At 30.3% G+C, this 17,296-nt stretch overlaps 1 protein-coding gene across 1 annotated transcript; it reads left to right on the forward strand.

The window, feature by feature from the left end:
• Positions 1–712: 712 nt before the first annotated feature.
• Positions 713–17,271, forward strand: LOC145085940 (uncharacterized). Its single transcript, XM_079023636.1, has 39 exons — positions 713–939; positions 3,029–3,093; positions 3,244–3,343; positions 3,414–3,521; positions 3,660–3,776; positions 4,166–4,316; positions 4,811–5,058; positions 5,142–5,333; positions 5,460–5,536; positions 6,297–6,414; positions 7,068–7,151; positions 7,254–7,349; positions 7,439–7,540; positions 7,715–7,783; positions 8,388–8,483; positions 8,564–8,671; positions 8,788–8,901; positions 9,046–9,129; positions 9,223–9,351; positions 9,713–9,911; positions 10,581–10,724; positions 10,817–10,860; positions 11,565–11,648; positions 11,743–11,811; positions 11,910–11,986; positions 12,096–12,165; positions 12,714–12,863; positions 13,033–13,098; positions 13,339–13,483; positions 13,684–13,748; positions 14,312–14,377; positions 14,483–14,576; positions 14,687–14,723; positions 15,679–15,736; positions 15,895–16,005; positions 16,110–16,177; positions 16,294–16,360; positions 16,724–16,792; positions 16,943–17,271. The coding sequence occupies exons 1-39, from the start codon at positions 892–894 to the stop codon at positions 17,030–17,032; spliced, it is 3,879 nt and encodes a 1,292-aa protein (XP_078879762.1). The 5' UTR covers positions 713–891; the 3' UTR covers positions 17,033–17,271.
• The last annotated feature ends 25 nt before the right edge of the window (positions 17,272–17,296 follow it).

Genomic DNA, 17,296 nt, shown 5'->3' on the forward strand with positions numbered 1-17,296 from the left:
AAATATAATAATAAATACATTTTTTTGATAATACATATCAATTTAATTAATTTACATTCCTTTTAATTTATAAATTTATAAATTTATAAATTAAAGCCTCATTAGTTTCCTTTATTTATTTATCTTAATTATTTATTTAAATTTAAAATAGAAAAAACATTTTAATTTTAATAGTTCAATTATTTTTTTTTTCTTATAAATTCAAACAGCTCAAATATTTAGAAACTTCATATTTAATTTTTTCTTTTAAATGAACTCATATAATATATGTAAGTTACACCTAGTAAAATAACATATTTAATTACAAGTAAAAATAAAGTAAATAGTCTACAAACTCAATATTAGATATTGCTATTACGGATTAGTAAATTATAAAAACATTGCTATTGAATATATAAAAATATAAATATATTACCAATACAAATGAAAAATAGAATAGGTATTATTCGTAATTTCGTATAAAAAAATAATACGTTTTTGTTTTGGTCATTTATGTTAATTTGTTTGATGGGTAAAACGACAATATTTGGTCACAAGGATTCAAGGAACATACGCGTCAATCGTAGTCGACAAATCAACCGAAAGCAAGGAGAGTTCTGTAAATTCATAATCCCACAAAAGATCGACTTCCTGTTGAATGACATAAATACCCTCAGCCTCGAAAACGGCCACTACACTATCTCTCCATTAATTACAAATTAGAAAGCTTCTTTTTTTTAATTCAACTTGAGTCTGCGACTCTTTGGTTAAATTTCAGTGCTATAAAATTCTTTAAATTCTCTTTCTCTTCTCTTTGTCACCAACTACCAAGGCCCAACGCCTCCGGTCGCCGGAGCTATTTTACGGCCTCTGATCGGCGGTTTATGCAACGACAGCGGTGGTATCACCGTAATGATGACGCTCCCACGGCGACTTTCCACGGCGGTTGCTTGTTTTCAGGCAAGCTCTCTTTTACTAAAATTTTATCTGCATGCGTGTGCTTCTTTCTTTTTTCTACTAATGATCAATACAACGAATGTGGTATCTACTTCAATCTGTTTTTAGTTTTTTATTAGATTATGAATTTTTTTGGAGAGTTGTTTTGTCGTTGTCGTATCATTTCGTAAGCGCTAGCTGTGTATTAAATGGAACTATAAACAATTGTTTTTAATTAATTTGATTGATTTATTAAAACAGATTTATTTAATATTTGAGAAAAAAACAGAACATTTTCGTGTTTTTTGAAGCGTGATCATTTATTAACTTTCATCTCTGTTTTCAGAAGAACCGTATTTCTACTATTTTTAGAGAATTCAATTCAATTTGAAGGAAAAAGCACAAATACGAATAATTGAAAGACATTAATTAATTATCAACCTAGAATCTAAAAATAGTCTATATAGTCTTAGAAAGGTAAGTAAAGTTAGTTCACTTTTCAGAGACTAAATTTACCCAATACTGCAACTTTTCTGCGATGAAATTAACTTATTTAATTTGGTTAATCTAGCACTGAATATTACAAGGAAACAGTAATTTTGAAAAAAAAAATGTTAATTAGCTCTGTTCTTTTTTTTTTTTTTTTTGGTTTTTTTTCTCCTTCAGAAAAAATAGGTAGGTCGTTCATGCAATTTTGATTTGATATCCCTGATTTAGGGTAATTTGGTTACACTGAAAAAGATAATACAGAAAAATAAAAGATGCGTATATATCCAGTTAATTTTTTTATACGAATTCATTTACAAGATAATCGACATTTTTCTACCATATGCTTTTTTTATTTCAAAAAAAAAAAAAAAAAGTTATTGTGGTCACAAAATTTCTGGAACTTGAGACTAAATTTTTGAATTGTTGACATTCTTCTCCCATGTCTGTGTGAAGCACGCGTGCATTATTCTTTAGCTTTTATAAAGCAATGTTGCATTAATAACTCTGATTAGTATTTAACTATTTTTTCAAGAAAAGAAATCTTGCTTGAATTTGTTAATACTAACTGGTGAAACTCTTAGTTTTTTTTTTTTTTTTTTTTTTAATATTTTTTAATTTTTTTCATCATTAAGTTCTGGGCAGGCAAAGTTGATGAAAGCGTGTAAAGTGATATATGGTTAATGAGACTAAATTACCATTTTACCCATACATTCCAAAAACAAAATAATTATTAATTTTAAGATGAATGGAGCTGGGAGGAAAAAATGGTTAAAATGTAAAGGGCATTAAGACATGAATTTTTGGCTTAACCCATTAAGCCATTCTGTCCAAACAGCTGTTAAAAAAAAAAAAAAAAGAAAGAAAGAAAGAAACTGGCCTAAAAGATATTTATCATTATTTAAAATAAAAAAATAATTTCTGTCACTTCATATGGTGTACTAACAGATCACTCCATCAATTATTGAGTAGCTAGTATCTCTGTTCCTTGAGGTCTTGTTACTTACAGATCACTTCATCTATTATTTAGAGAATGTTTACCATTTTTTTTTTGAATAAATAAATGCAGTCAATGTACTCATCACAAAGAAACATACATTATAATATATGCATGATATACATCTCATACTTTAATAAATATGGTAAGTATAGGCAATGTTATGGATGCCAAAAAAATTTAATTATTATTCAGGTCCCCCTCTATGTATTTGAATATTATGTGGACATTGTTGAATAAGTTTTTCCATACAAAATGTCATTGGTGTATATATCTTTTTTTTCATCTATATCTACCAAAATAAAGATGCATGGAAAAAGGTATTGTTTCATAATACTTTTTTATAACTATATGTTACTATTTTCATTTCTGATGGAAGAAAATATCTTGTTTTGATTACGATGTAATTACTACACAACACTCTCATTAATAATAATAAAAAAGCTGGCCTATGTACTTTCTACAACTAAAAAGCAAACCACAATAAATGGAATGGAAAATGAAAGACTAAACCTATTTAAACAAGTGGCATGACTATTGACTAGCAAATATATTCTTTGTATTTTAAATTAGTCTATCAGTTAATAAAATATTTTGATGACTAATTTACTTGTAAATATATTTTTTCAGATCTTGTTGTTTGTATGTATATGTAATGCAGAAAGGTATAATACGCGGATACTTGCCACACAGAGGTGAACTTTTCTTTAATTATGCAATACTTTAATCAACTCATTTGAGTATCTTTTTGGCATATTTGAATATGTGACTTACATTTTTGTTCTCACTATTGGTTATTGTCTTTTTAATTTTATTGATGAGAAGAAATTAATGTGTTGATCTAGTGAAAAACATGGTGAAGAATATTGTGCAATGTATGATATATGTGGAGCACGTAGCGATGGGAAAGTACTTAATTGCCCTTTCGGTTCTCCATCTGTAAAGGTACTAGCTTTTTTCCGGAAAGGGTAATTCAATACTTTACACTACCTAAATGTTGTTTGCCTCTTTTCAGCCAGATGATTTATTATCAGCTAAGATCCAAAGTTTATGTCCAACAATTTCTGGAAACATTTGTTGTACAGAAACTCAATTCGATACATTGCGTACACAAGTCCAACAAGTAACATGTTTTCCTTCTTTTATAAATTATAAACCAAAAAACAAAAACAAAAAATCACCATGTATAGTTTAATGTTATGCACCTTTTATATATAGTTGACTTAACCAAATGGTCAACTTATGTTGACTTTTCTTGCAGGCAATACCTTTTCTAGTTGGATGTCCTGCATGCTTAAGAAACTTTTTGAATCTATTTTGTGAACTTACATGCTCTCCACATCAAAGTCAATTCATCAATGTGACTTCAATTTCCAAGGTCAGACTATGTTTATATTCTTGACCAATGAGTAGCTATTTTTAGTTCTTAAGATTTATCAGATAGATGGAGGGAAATGTTGAGATTTGACTAAAATAAAAGAAGTGTTTTTCCCATGTTTGATGACAAGAGAAAAGGGGGAGTGAGCTCCATCCCAATAAATGGACTCTCCAATCAAATACACTTTAAGTGTTTGATTCTTTTCTTTTCTTCTTTTGTTTTATATCATAGAAAAGTGTTTGTTAAAGCTTTGGAGAGTGTGGGTGTAATTTTTGGAGATTTCATTTTCCCATTGGTCTTAGTTGACCCGATGCAGTGCATATTGCATATTTTATATTTCACATTTGTCAATGAAATATTGATTTTTTTTATTATTATTTTGATTTCAGATAAAGAACAATATGACTGTGGGTGGTATTGACTACTATATAACTGACACATTTGGAGAGGGTTTATTTGATTCCTGCAAGGATGTAAAGTTTGGCACCATGAATTCTCGGGCTATTGAGTTTGTTGGTGCTAGTGCTAAGAATTTCAAAGGTACAGTTTACTACAATATTATTAAAAGGAGTAAATTACACGAATGGTCCTTATGGTTTGGGGTAATTTGCACGTTTGATCCATAACTAATTTTTTAACTCGGAAGGTCCCTACAATTTGTTTTTGTTGTGCGTTTGGTCCCTGTTTTACCTAAAAACACTATTTTGCCATTGATTTTTTAAATAAGATGGGGTAGGCAAGGTAAGGTAAGGTGAGGTGGAAGTGAGGTTGGGGGTGTGTTTATTTAAATAAATTAAAGAAAAAAGGGCAAAATAGTCTTTTTAGGTAAGTCAGGGTCCAAGCGTGCAACAAAAAACAAACTGTAGGGACCTTCCGAGTTAAAAAAATAAGTTAGGGACCAAACATGCAAATTATCCAAAACCATAGGGACCATTTGTGTAATTTACTCTATTAAAAGAGATATACATTAATTTCGAATCAAATCCTACATTTTTCTTTTTTAAAATTAAATGTTCTGTTTTTTTTTTTGGCAGAGTGGTTTGCTTTCATTGGTCGAAAAGCAGACCTTCAAGTACCAGGTTCACCTTATGGAATAAACTTTCGTCCAGATGCTGACGTGGCAACAGGAATGAAGCCTATGAATGTGACTACTTATTCATGTGGTGACACGTCATTAGGCTGTTCTTGTGGTGATTGTCCTTCATCTCCTGTTTGCTCAAGTTCTACCCTTTCATCACCTCACAACAAGGGTTCTTGCTCAGTTAAAATCGGCTCTCTTAAGGTAAATTTATTACCAATCAATAAATGTTAATTTTTGCTCATATATTGTGATATTTATTTAGTGATTCTTCAAATTTCTTGTAGGCAAGATGCGTGGAAGTTTCATTAGCAATAGTGTACATTATTTTGGCCTCTTTGTTTCTTGCATGGGGTTTGTTTTATAAAAGAGGAGCAAGGAAAACATCTTTGAGAACTAGACCATTAGTGAATGTGACAAATGGTGGTGATCAAGTACAGCATGTCCATGGGAAAAAAGACAAGAATATCCCCATGCAGGTGCATTATAATTTCATATTTGTTTAATACTGCCCCTTTATAGAATAAATGTATAACATGTAGAAAAATGTTTTGAAGTTTTTATTTGTTCAATAACTATCATCTTATCGATTATGTTAATCTTAGATGCCTGAGGATAACCCTCAAATAGCAAGTGGGGTTCAGCTTTCAGTTGTTCAAGGATACATGGCAAAAACTTTCAGGTCATAACTCATAAAGTCAATTAGTCAATGCTAATAGCTACACATATAAAGAGTTAATAACAAAAAAGACCAAGATAGTTAAAAATATAACACCTAATGTTCACCTTTTCAACATTTATCACAAAAAACGACTACCTATTTCACGTAATTACTTAGTCCCCACCAGAATTTTTTTTTAAAATAGTGCAACTTTTTTTAGGGAAAAAGGACATCATTTCTTTCGCAAAAATGACATCATTTTTTTTTTCGTGAAAATGACATCATTTTTGTGAAAAAGATTCTAAGTTCACGAAAATATGACATGGGGACCCGGGGCCTCTTAAATAACAATTTAGGAACATAAGAGGTCATTTTCTCACATAAAAGAAGTATTGCCCGTTTTTTTTCTGCCACGAAATATGATGTGATCACTAAAAAAACAATCACACTGTTTTTCACAAAATAGGTGGTTATTATCTGATAAAAATAGGAGTGCATATTTGATTGGCAGAAAATTATGTGGGGACCACTAAAAAACAATCTCATTGGATGATTCTTTTTCGTGAAGTATAAAAAAAGTGTTACGTTTTTTTTTTTTTTTTTTTTTTTTTTTTGGTGAGATATGATGTGGGACCACTAAAAAAATTCGAAAAAAACATTGGATGATTCTATTTTGTGAAATGGGTTGTCATTTTGTGATATGACATTCCTAATTTTTGTGTTTTTTGTTAATAATTCTAAAATAAAACCATTAGATCTTGACAGAGACATTATTTTACAGGTTATATGGAGCGTGGGTTGCTAGAAATCCAGTTATTGTCTTGTGTTCTTCATTAGCTGTTGTTCTTCTTCTTGGTTTAGGCTTAATCCGTTTTCAAGTAGAGACACGCCCTGAGAAAGTATGAACTACAACTAATTATTTTTTACTTGAGTTTTCTAATTTACTTTATATCTCAACTCTGTTCATGGTTTATTTTTGTATTAATGACAAGTAGCGTTTTATACAAAGATGACTAAATTACATAAATTGTCCCTGTTGTTATGCAAAATTTACAGGTTAAGTACTCATCTATAATTTTAAACCTTTTTTGTCCCCGAAAGTAAGTATCGTAACCCTTTTGTCTGTAGCCAACCTAAAATGACTACTTTTCCGTTATTGTTCTTTTTTTTTATTATTATTTGTTTATTATTTATAGTTGTACTATAGCAACAGGAAACTTTGCATGACCAGTTTTCCTATTGCTACAATAAAATTATAACTAATAACTTTCTTAAAAAATCGTATAAGGACAAAATAGTCATTTTTGGTTGAAATTAAGGGTTACAATACTTGCTTTCATAGACAAAAAAGGTTGAAATTAAGGATGAGGACCAAATCCGTAGTTTTTACATAACTACATGGACTATTTCTGTAGTTTACTCTTCTTGACTTAACTTATACAGACCTTCTTAACCCATAAGTCAAAAAGAATATATGTAATCCTATATTCATTAAGCAGATTAAGTTAAAAAGAAACAGGGACTTATTATCTTTGTACTTTTATTATTGCAGCTTTGGGTAGGCCATGGGAGTAGAGCTGCAGAAGAGAAACAATACTTTGATAGCCACCTCGCACCTTTCTATAGAATCGAGCAGGTGATTATCTATCAGCATAATTAGTTTTTCTACATATTGACACATTTTCAAATATTGTTTTTGTTTACATTTTGATATAATGCATCCAACCATTATATACAGCTCTTATTGGCGACTAAACCTTTGGCTACACATGAGAAACCACCAACCATTGTGACAGAGGAAAATATTAAGTTGCTTTTTGCAATACAAGATAAGGTACTATTTGATTTTACTTCCTAATTATCAATGCCATGATATTTTTGGTTATTGTGTTGAGAAATGTATAAGTTGAAATGTTTTAATAGGTAGATGGAATTCGAGCAAATTATACTGGATCATTGGTTTCTTTGACAGACATATGCATGAAACCTCTGGGTGAGGCTTGTGCTACACAAAGTATTCTTCAGGTAATTCTTTTTTACTGTGATAAATTTTGTAGTTTTTGACATTTAAACCTATATGGAAGCTTTCATAATATAATGAATTACAAGTTGAAGAATTCCTCTATTTAGATTATACATAATTGTACCATATGTTGTGTATTGTCTAATGATTTATTTTTTTTTGTTTTTATTTTGTAGTATTACAAAATGGATCCTAAAAACTTTGAGAATTATGGGGGTATTGAACATGCTGAATACTGCTTTCAGGTATAAATACTTGTCTGGAAAAAATCCTTGTTTCATATTAACCAACTAATCCCAACAATGTTATTAATACATGGTTGCAAATTTTTATTTCTATACTGGTATTTTATAAAGAGTAAATTACACGAATGGTCCTTATGGTTTAGGGCAATTTACACGTTTGGTCCCTAACTTATTTTTTTAACTCGGAAGGTCCCTACTGTTTGTTTTTGTTATGCGCTTGGTCCTTGTCTCACCTAAAAAGACTATTTTGCCCTTGATTTTTTTTTAAATTTATTTAAATAAACACACCCCCAACTCCACCCCTCACCTTACCTTACGTACCCCACCATTTTTTCATATTTAAATAATGGTCGTTTTAGGTAAGACAGGGACCAAACGCATAACAAAAACAAACATTAGGGACCAAGCGTGTAACAAAAACAAACAGTAGGGACCTTCCGAGTTAAAAAAATAAGTTAGGGACCAAACGTGCAAATTACCCCAAACCATAGGGACCATTCGTGTAATTTACTCTTTTATAAATCATATCCTTGTAACATGTCTTTGGCATCTATCATGAAAATTAAAGCAATCTGAAATTGGTTGTTTGGATGATTTATGATAGCATTACACGTCTGATGAGAACTGCATGAGTGCATTCAAAGGCCCATTAGAACCAAGCACAGCATTAGGAGGTTTCTCTGGTAGCAATTACTCTGAGGTAATTCCATGATATATATTTTTTTTATAGCAACTTTATTTATGTTTTATAGTGACCCTACAACAATGATTAAAAGACAGGCTTCTGCATTCATCATAACTTATCCTGTGAACAATGTGATCGATAAAGAAAGCAATGAAACTAAAAGGGCAATCGCTTGGGAGAAAGCCTTCATTAAATTAGTGGAGGTTTGTCTTTTTTCCTTTTTTCTCTTTTCTTTTCAGTTGAAATGGATACTTTTTATGACATTTCACTTAATTTTCTACTCTGAAGTCTTAATATTGACAGAAAATTGTTGTATTAGGATGAGCTCCTGCCAATGGTGGCATCTAAGAATTTGACATTATCATATTCTTCTGAAAGCTCTATTGAAGAAGAATTGAAAAGAGAAAGTACTGCAGATGCTATAACAATTTTGGTAAGAGCTTGTTTTTTGTTCTTGTGTGTGTGTGTGTGTGTGTTTGATCTTTGTCCATCATGTGGGAAATTTTGATGGTGTTTTAGTTTGATAGATCTAACTTCAAGTGAAAATACATGGTTTATATTTCTGCTTATTTTTCAGATAAGTTACCTTGTGATGTTTGCTTATATATCTTTGGCATTGGGTGACACTCCTCGCTTCACATCATTTTATATTTCGTCCAAGGTATTTTCATCATCTAGCAATGCCTTTAAATAATAATACTTTTAAGATAATCACTATTCAACATTTTAATTATTAAATATTCTTATACCCTAGGTATTGCTTGGGCTTTCTGGTGTAATGCTTGTCATGCTATCAGTTATTGCATCAGTTGGTTTTTTCAGTGCAATTGGAGTAAAATCTACACTCATCATCATGGAAGTCATCCCTTTTCTTGTTTTGGCTGTAAGTTTCATCCTTTTCTGTATCATTAATACTCTCCAATTGTTTGTATATGAACAATAATAACGGTTAAATGCAAGAAATAGCAACTTACTTTTGTATATTTACTACTACAACATTGTATTTTCAAAAATATACCAATTATAGCTTTCTTCATTGCCATAATTGGGAGAACTTTCAAAGTACAATGCTATAATTAGGTGGATTTTTCCAAGTATAATGCCTTACTAAAGAAAAAATCAAAATAAGATGCTATGATAAAGAGATAATTAAAAGTACATTGCTATTTCTTTCATGTTTCTCTTAAAGTAAGATTGACCTATATGAGATGAAGAGAATATTAATTTGGTATATGTTTTGAAAGGTTGGGGTAGACAACATGTGCATTCTAGTGCATGCAGTTAAAAGGCAACAAGTGGAGTTGCCTTTGGAAGGCCGAATAAGTAATGCACTTGCAGAAGTGGGACCATCTATAACTCTCGCCAGTCTGTCTGAAGTTTTAGCATTTGCAGTTGGAAGCTTTATTCCTATGCCAGCATGTCGCGTATTTTCCATGTTTGCAGGTTACCCATGGATTTTTGTTTATATGACATGAAGTAGCAACGTACTTTCATTTACCTTTGTTTATAGCATCCTACTTTAGTTTCTTTCTATTACCACATTGTCCTTTCTATACTTTATCTTAAGGCATTATACATTGAAAAATCTACTATGTTTTAGCATTGTAGTAAAAATCTACTCAATTATAGCAGTGAAAATTACTTTGTATTTGAATGACATGCTATAACTAGGTAAAAAATTTTAAGTATGATGTTTTAGGATGAAATGAAAGTAGAATCTATGACAAACAAATTAATGAAAGTATGTTTCTATGTCTTGCATTTAAGTCTTGCCAATGGCCTAAATGCGAGAAATGGTAACATACTTTCATTTATTTATGAGTTATAGCATCATCCTACTAAAGTTTCTTATTACTATTACTGTACTTTCAATTTTTTTTTTCTTGTTGAGACATTACTTTGATAAATCTACCCAATTATAGCAGTGAAATTGTTTTGTACACATTGTTACAATTGGGGGGGTTTTATTTAGAGTAGAATGTTGTAATAGAAAGAAATGATAGTAGGATGTTATAATATACAAATTATTTAAGTATGATGCAATTTCTTGCATTTGACCCTTGATAATACTATAATAGACTTGTGTAACATTGATTCACACTTACATTTCAGCACTGGCTATTCTCTTGGATTTCCTTCTGCAAGTCACTGCTTTTGTAGCTTTGATTGTTTTTGATTTTATGAGAGCTGAGGACCAGAGGATTGATTGTTTTCCTTGTATTAAAGCTTCAAGCTCAGTTTCTGATACTAATCAAGGTCTGTGAAAGGTCTACCTTATTCAATTTTACCGTGTTAAATATCATTTATTTTGCATAATATAAAGGGTTTTGAAATCATTGCTATTTCAGTTAATAATCAGAGAAAATCTGGATTACTTACTCGGTATATGAAGGTATATAACATGTTTCCATCATCTATGAAATGTTCTTTCTTTTTCTTTTTTCTTTTTCTGTATCTGCACAATGGTATGATCAGTGAGGCTAGAAGTTTTAGGTAAGGAAATGGTAAAATGAAATGAGTTTATTTTATGGATATAGAGAAGTAGGTGACATATCATTAATATCTAGGGCTAAATTCTAGAAAACTTACTTCCATTTATAGGTGTATTATAGCATCCTACTTTCATTTCTTTCTATTACAACATGGTACTTCCATTGTTATTTCTTATAAAGGCATTGTAGTATAACAAAAAGGTAAACAGGCGTGTAACATTGTAGTTTGAAAATTATACTTAATTACAACATTGTAGTTTCATTTATTCTCTTCTTGGACATTATACTTTGAAAAATCTAATCAATTAGAGCAGTTACTTTCATTTCTTTCTATTACAGCATCTCACTTTCAATTTTTTCTTATAAAATCATTGTAGTTTGAAAAATCTACCAATTATATCAGTAAAATTTTCTTCGTATTTGGATGACATTTGTATATGTGGGTAGATCTTTCAAAGTACAATGTTGTAATACAAATTAATGAAAGTAGGGTCCTATAATAAACAAACCAACGAAAGCGTGTTGCTATTTATTACATTGAAGAGTTTTCTTTATGAAATAGCTTTATGTGGTCACATTGTTTCAAATTTATGCTACTTTTCAGGAGGTTCATGCACCCATCTTAGGTCTATGGGTGGTCAAACTTGTAGTCATTGCTGTGTTTGCTGCATTATCATTGGCCAGCATTGTAAGTTTTTTTAATTGGAATATTCTTAATCTGTTTTCCAATAATTTTTCAATTCACACCCCTCTAATATTTTTCATCTTAATTTATTTATAAGGCATTATGTACAAGGATTCAACCTGGTTTAGAACAACAAATAGTTCTGCCTCGAGACTCATATCTTCAGGTATGATAAGCTTCTGATACAAATATTTATAAAAATTTGAACTCATGTGGTAATATGTCAACAGTTAAAACGTTTTTAAAATATCATTTCTTCTGCAGGGTTATTTTAATAATGTCTCAGAGTATCTCAGAATTGGTCCACCTCTATATTTTGTTGTGAAAAACTATAATTACAGGTATATTTTTTTTCTCCTTAAAGCATGCTTTTGATGAAGTTCATTTCAACTTGTAATGTAGACTACACGTTTTTGTTTTTTTTCACATTAAGTTTTCCTGTTTTCTCAGTTCAGAATCAAGACATACAAATCAGTTGTGCTCCATCAATCATTGTGATGCAAACTCCCTTTTGAATGAGGTATTGACAGTGTTAATTACTTGGGGAACTGTTTGGTTGGATGGAATGGAATTATGATGAAAGGGGTAATGGAATGAGTTGTTAATTCTATTGTGTACAATATATAATTATGATTAATGAACTTTTATTTACAAAAATAAAAAATTATACATAATAAAAGCTCATTAAACCCCAGGTAGTTAATGAAAGTAATCTTTTTCAGTTATTCTAAAAATTAAAAAGTAATTTAGTTATAACAAAAAAGGTTTGTTTCATTAAAAATTACATAAATAGAAATTCCTTTTTTATCTTCAAGCATTTACTTCTACATACTTTGTGCTGCTTTGTAATATTGTTGATTATAAGCACCAAATATGAAGTCCTAGAAGGATACAATTATGACATAAAGTTAGAGTTACTCCATATTCTAATACTTCCTCTTAGTTTTCTCTATAATTTTTACTTTTAATGTTATATTATTTAATTCTGTTCCCATATTTCTATAATTTAAAAGGAAATGGAATATTAATCGAATACCTTGTGTTGAAGTTAAAATTTATTAATTGCAGATATCAAAGGCATCTCTTGTACCTACATCAAGCTACATTGCAAAACCTGCTGCTTCATGGCTTGATGATTTTCTTGTTTGGGTATCTCCAGAAGCTTTTGGATGCTGCAGAAAGTTCACTAATGGAAGTTATTGCCCCCCTGATGATCAGGTTTAACCACTTCCAATATTCTTGCTTCCTTTAACACGCAACTTTGTCTTCCAAAATTATCATCATATATCTCAGTTGATGTCATCTGTAGATTGTTTAAAATCATTAAGCTGAATCTAAATATGTCAAAAGAAGTGTATGTACTAAAAGTATATGATGTTTCTTTCAGCCTCCTTGTTGTTCTTCTAGTGATGGTTCTTGTAGCACAAATGGATTTTGCAAGGACTGTACAACGGTAACTACTTATATAAATTTTTACTTAGTTTGTATTATTTTATTAGGACATTGTACTTTGAAAAATATAACCAGTTATACCATTTAAAAATGTTTTGTATTTTGATGATATTGCTATAATCGGGTAGATTTTCTTAAGTAGCTAGAATACCTTTAATAGAAAGAAAGGAAAGTAAGATGCTATAGTAATCATTTCATGAAAAGCACATTGTTTGTATTTAACCTATATTATGATTTCCAGTGTTTTCGTCACTCAGATTTCCAAAATGATCGTCCAACTACACCACAATTCAAGGAGAAGCTTCCATGGTTCCTTGATTCTCTCCCTTCTGCTGATTGTGCAAAAGGTGGCCATGGAGCTTACACGAATAGTGTGGAACTTACAGGTTCACTAATTTTAATATTTTTAAAATTATGTTATTGAAATGTACTATGAATTTAAACACAAAGAACAAGTCATTCATGTTGTTGAAGCACTATTTTCACATAAGAAAGTGACTTAAAATAGTGTACAACTAATTTTAATATCATTGAAGTGATGCTTACATCAGCATGACTATAATAATAGTTTACATTTTGTCCTCAGGTTTCGAGAATGGTATTATTCAAACATCTTCCTTTCGTACATATCACACACCCCTGAACAAACAGGTAGCAAATCTAGCTAATTATAATGATGTCATCTGAATATAAAACAATTTTTAATGCTATAATTGGGTAGATTTTTTAAAGGAGAATGTCCTAATAGGAAAAATAAAAAAGGGATTGTGAAAGTATTGGGTTGTTTGGGATTGCTTATTAAAACAATTTATGTATTTTGGTAAAGGTACTTATTAGCTTATCCAGTACTCAAATTAGCTTATTAAATTTAACGTCACGAAACCACTATAAGCTGATAAAATCAACAAGTTTTCCAAAAGTGCTTATTTAAGTAAATAAGAGAAGCTATTTTGTTAAATCCTAAAATTAGTTTATTAGCATTACCAAAACGCAATAAGCTAATAACCACGTTACATAAGCAATCACAAACTCCCCCTACAATGCCCTGATAAGAAAAAATAAAGCTACAGTAATAGAAAGAAATGAAATTCGGATGTTATACTACACAAATAAATGAAATTTTGTCAGTATTTCATACATTTAGCCCTATTAAAACATAACCAAGTACTTTATATCATGTCCTTAATTCATCAGGTTTTTTGTTTTTAATCCAGGTTGATTTTGTTAACTCAATGAAGGCTGCACGAGAATTTAGCTCAAGGGTTTCTGATTCCTTAAATGTAATACAATAGTTAAACAGCAAATGCCTTGTTATAAATCTGTTTTGTATTTTTATATATTTAAAAATGATGTTTTTACTATATAACGATTACCTCCTTTTGCAGATTGAGGTGTTTCCTTATTCTGTATTTTACATGTTCTTTGAGCAATATCTTGACATATGGAAGACAGCATTGATCAGTCTTGCAATAGCCATTGGTTAGCCATTTTTCATAAAAGGAATTCTAGTCTTCTTCTCACTTTTAAAAGTTTAATGGATGCTTAATTACTTCTAAATTGTGATAAATTACTTCCCCATGATTCTACAGGTGCTGTATTTGTTGTCTGCTTGGTTATTACATGTAGGTAAGTTCCATTCCCCTTATGGTAGGACTGACATACTCTATTTTTCTTATCTGTTTGGTGTGATGAAATGGAATTGACGAAGGAATGGAATGTAAAGGTCATGGAATGGGCAATAGGAATGGAATGAATTTTAATCGGAATATTTTATATTTATGTATACGTATAATTCTATTCTATACATTATTTAATTATAATTAATGGTTTTTTGTTACAAAAGTAGGAAATTAACTTTTATAAGAGTTTATTAAAATTCAAACAAGATTATAATAAAAAAATATATTTTCTAGTTACTTTTAGAAAATAAAATTGTAGTTTAACTAATAGAAGGAAAGTTAAAAAAAAGGATGTGTCGATAAAAATACATAAATAAAAATGGGCTATGTTGTAGTTTTTCATTCCATTCTATGATGGGATGAATTTACAACATGAGAAGGAATGAAAATTAACAAAATGGAAGGAATAACATTCCTTTGAAAATGGTCAAAGGAATATTTTTGGAAGTAATAGAATCTATCAAAGGAATTGGACTCTACAGGAATTGGAATGATCAAAAAGAAGTCATCATCTGCCACACATTTAGTTAGAAGAAAATGGAATGAAATTCATTAGTAAATTAAAACTACATAAAGACTATAATTTTATTTATACAAATATATTTAATCTGTTTACATAAAGATATAAGTTTGAAATCATTATTTTTAATTATTTCAGTAGATATACATAATGGGGGTATTTTTGTATTCTAATGGCATAATTCATCAAAATAGATTTCATCAGAAACCAGGAGCCAACACACCCTCAGCTTTTTTTTTTTTTTTTTTTTTTTTTTTTTTTTTCTTTTTTCATTCCACTATATCGAACCATTCCATTCCTTCTCTGATTCCATCATGCCAAAAAACTCCCAAAGTTTGAGTTAAATGCTGATTTCTTTTCCTCTTTTTTGCTTCCATTTCAGCCTATGGAGCTCGAGTATCATTGTACTTGTGCTTGTGATGATTCTTGTGGATATGTTGGTATGTTTCATTCCTAAGCTCAACAATTCCAAAGTGTTATTGTTGAATTATGTTGGTATATATATATATATATATATATATATATATATATATATATATATATATATATATATATTTAGATATATTGTGGAAATGATTTGTTCTTGAATTGTGTGAAGGGAGTGATGGCCATTCTGAACATCCAACTGAATGCTGTGTCTGTTGTTAACCTGGTGATGTCAGTGGGTATTGCTGTCGAGTTTTGTGTACATATAACACATGCTTTCTTGGTAAGTCATACTCTCCCAATTTTATCTTTGAAATTTCCTGTTGCTTATGTATAATTCAAGGGGTAGAAAGGTCATTTCTCACTGCTATTTTGCTCTGCTGGCAGGTTAGTAGCGGTGATAGAGATCAGCGGACAAAGGAGGCTTTGGGTACAATGGGTGCTTCAGTTTTCAGGTTTCCAGTTTTTCTTTTTTCTCACTGCTTAGTTTATCCTATGCTAACTTAGCATTTTATATTTTGATAAAAAAGACTATGAAACACTAACATTATTTTTGTTCTTTCTTCTGCAGTGGAATAACAATTACAAAGCTAGTAGGAGTAATCGTCCTCTGCTTCTCAAGGACTGAAATATTTGTGGTATTACTCTAATCTTAAAATTCCATTGGTAAATAAGATTTCAGAAGGAGGGCATTTTTGTAACATACAAGATATGTAAAGTGTTTTCCTCATGTTCCACCTTTTCGGTTGGAACAAAATCAATCAAAGTAAAATGCACACCAAACAAGACTATCATGGATTCATGTCATGTCTACAAAAGTTGTTTATCATGATCTCAAACATTTCTTCATAAATATATGGAATTTTTTGTTTGTGGAATTTATAGTAAAAATAGAGGACTATTTATGCCCCAAAGTTAGACCACCAACTACAAATATATATATTCTCATTATATGATCCACTTTATTTACTATTTACTTAACATTTGATTTTGGTATGCAGGTTTACTACTTCCAAATGTACCTTGCATTGGTTCTTCTTGGTTTCTTACATGGGCTCATTTTCTTGCCAGTAAGTTATTATAACCATTTCTTCATCGTTCTTGCCTCTTACATTCTTTTTCCTCATGAAAAAGAATTCATTTTGTCACATTGGCATCAGTCCCACTTCTAGTTCAATGCATACCAAACACAGTACAAACTAATGATTATATGTTTGTAGGTGGTACTAAGCATGTTTGGCCCACCTTCTAGACGAGTTCTTATTGAGAGGAAAGAAGATAACAAGTCTTCCGCTTCATCATCATTATAACTTAGATTCTTTCAATCTTGTTCTCTCTCTCAATCATTCTCAATTTCTCATAGGCGAATTTTCTCATGAAAAAAAATGAGGGTGAACACAATTAATGTGTAAAGTGATAAAATATAGAGCTATCTTAAGTTATATAGACTACACGTGAGCATAGATATAACTTAACTTCTATCCATTTATGTAATTATAAACTACTCATAGCTCGTAATTCATTATTATGGATTCGGTTCTGTGTCTAATTGATTTTTTTTTTTTTTGGTTTTG

This window comes from Lactuca serriola, chromosome 2, assembly GCF_051521515.1.
Source record: "Lactuca serriola cultivar US96UC23 chromosome 2, Lser_US96UC23_V15, whole genome shotgun sequence".
NCBI lineage: Eukaryota > Viridiplantae > Streptophyta > Magnoliopsida > Asterales > Asteraceae > Lactuca > Lactuca serriola.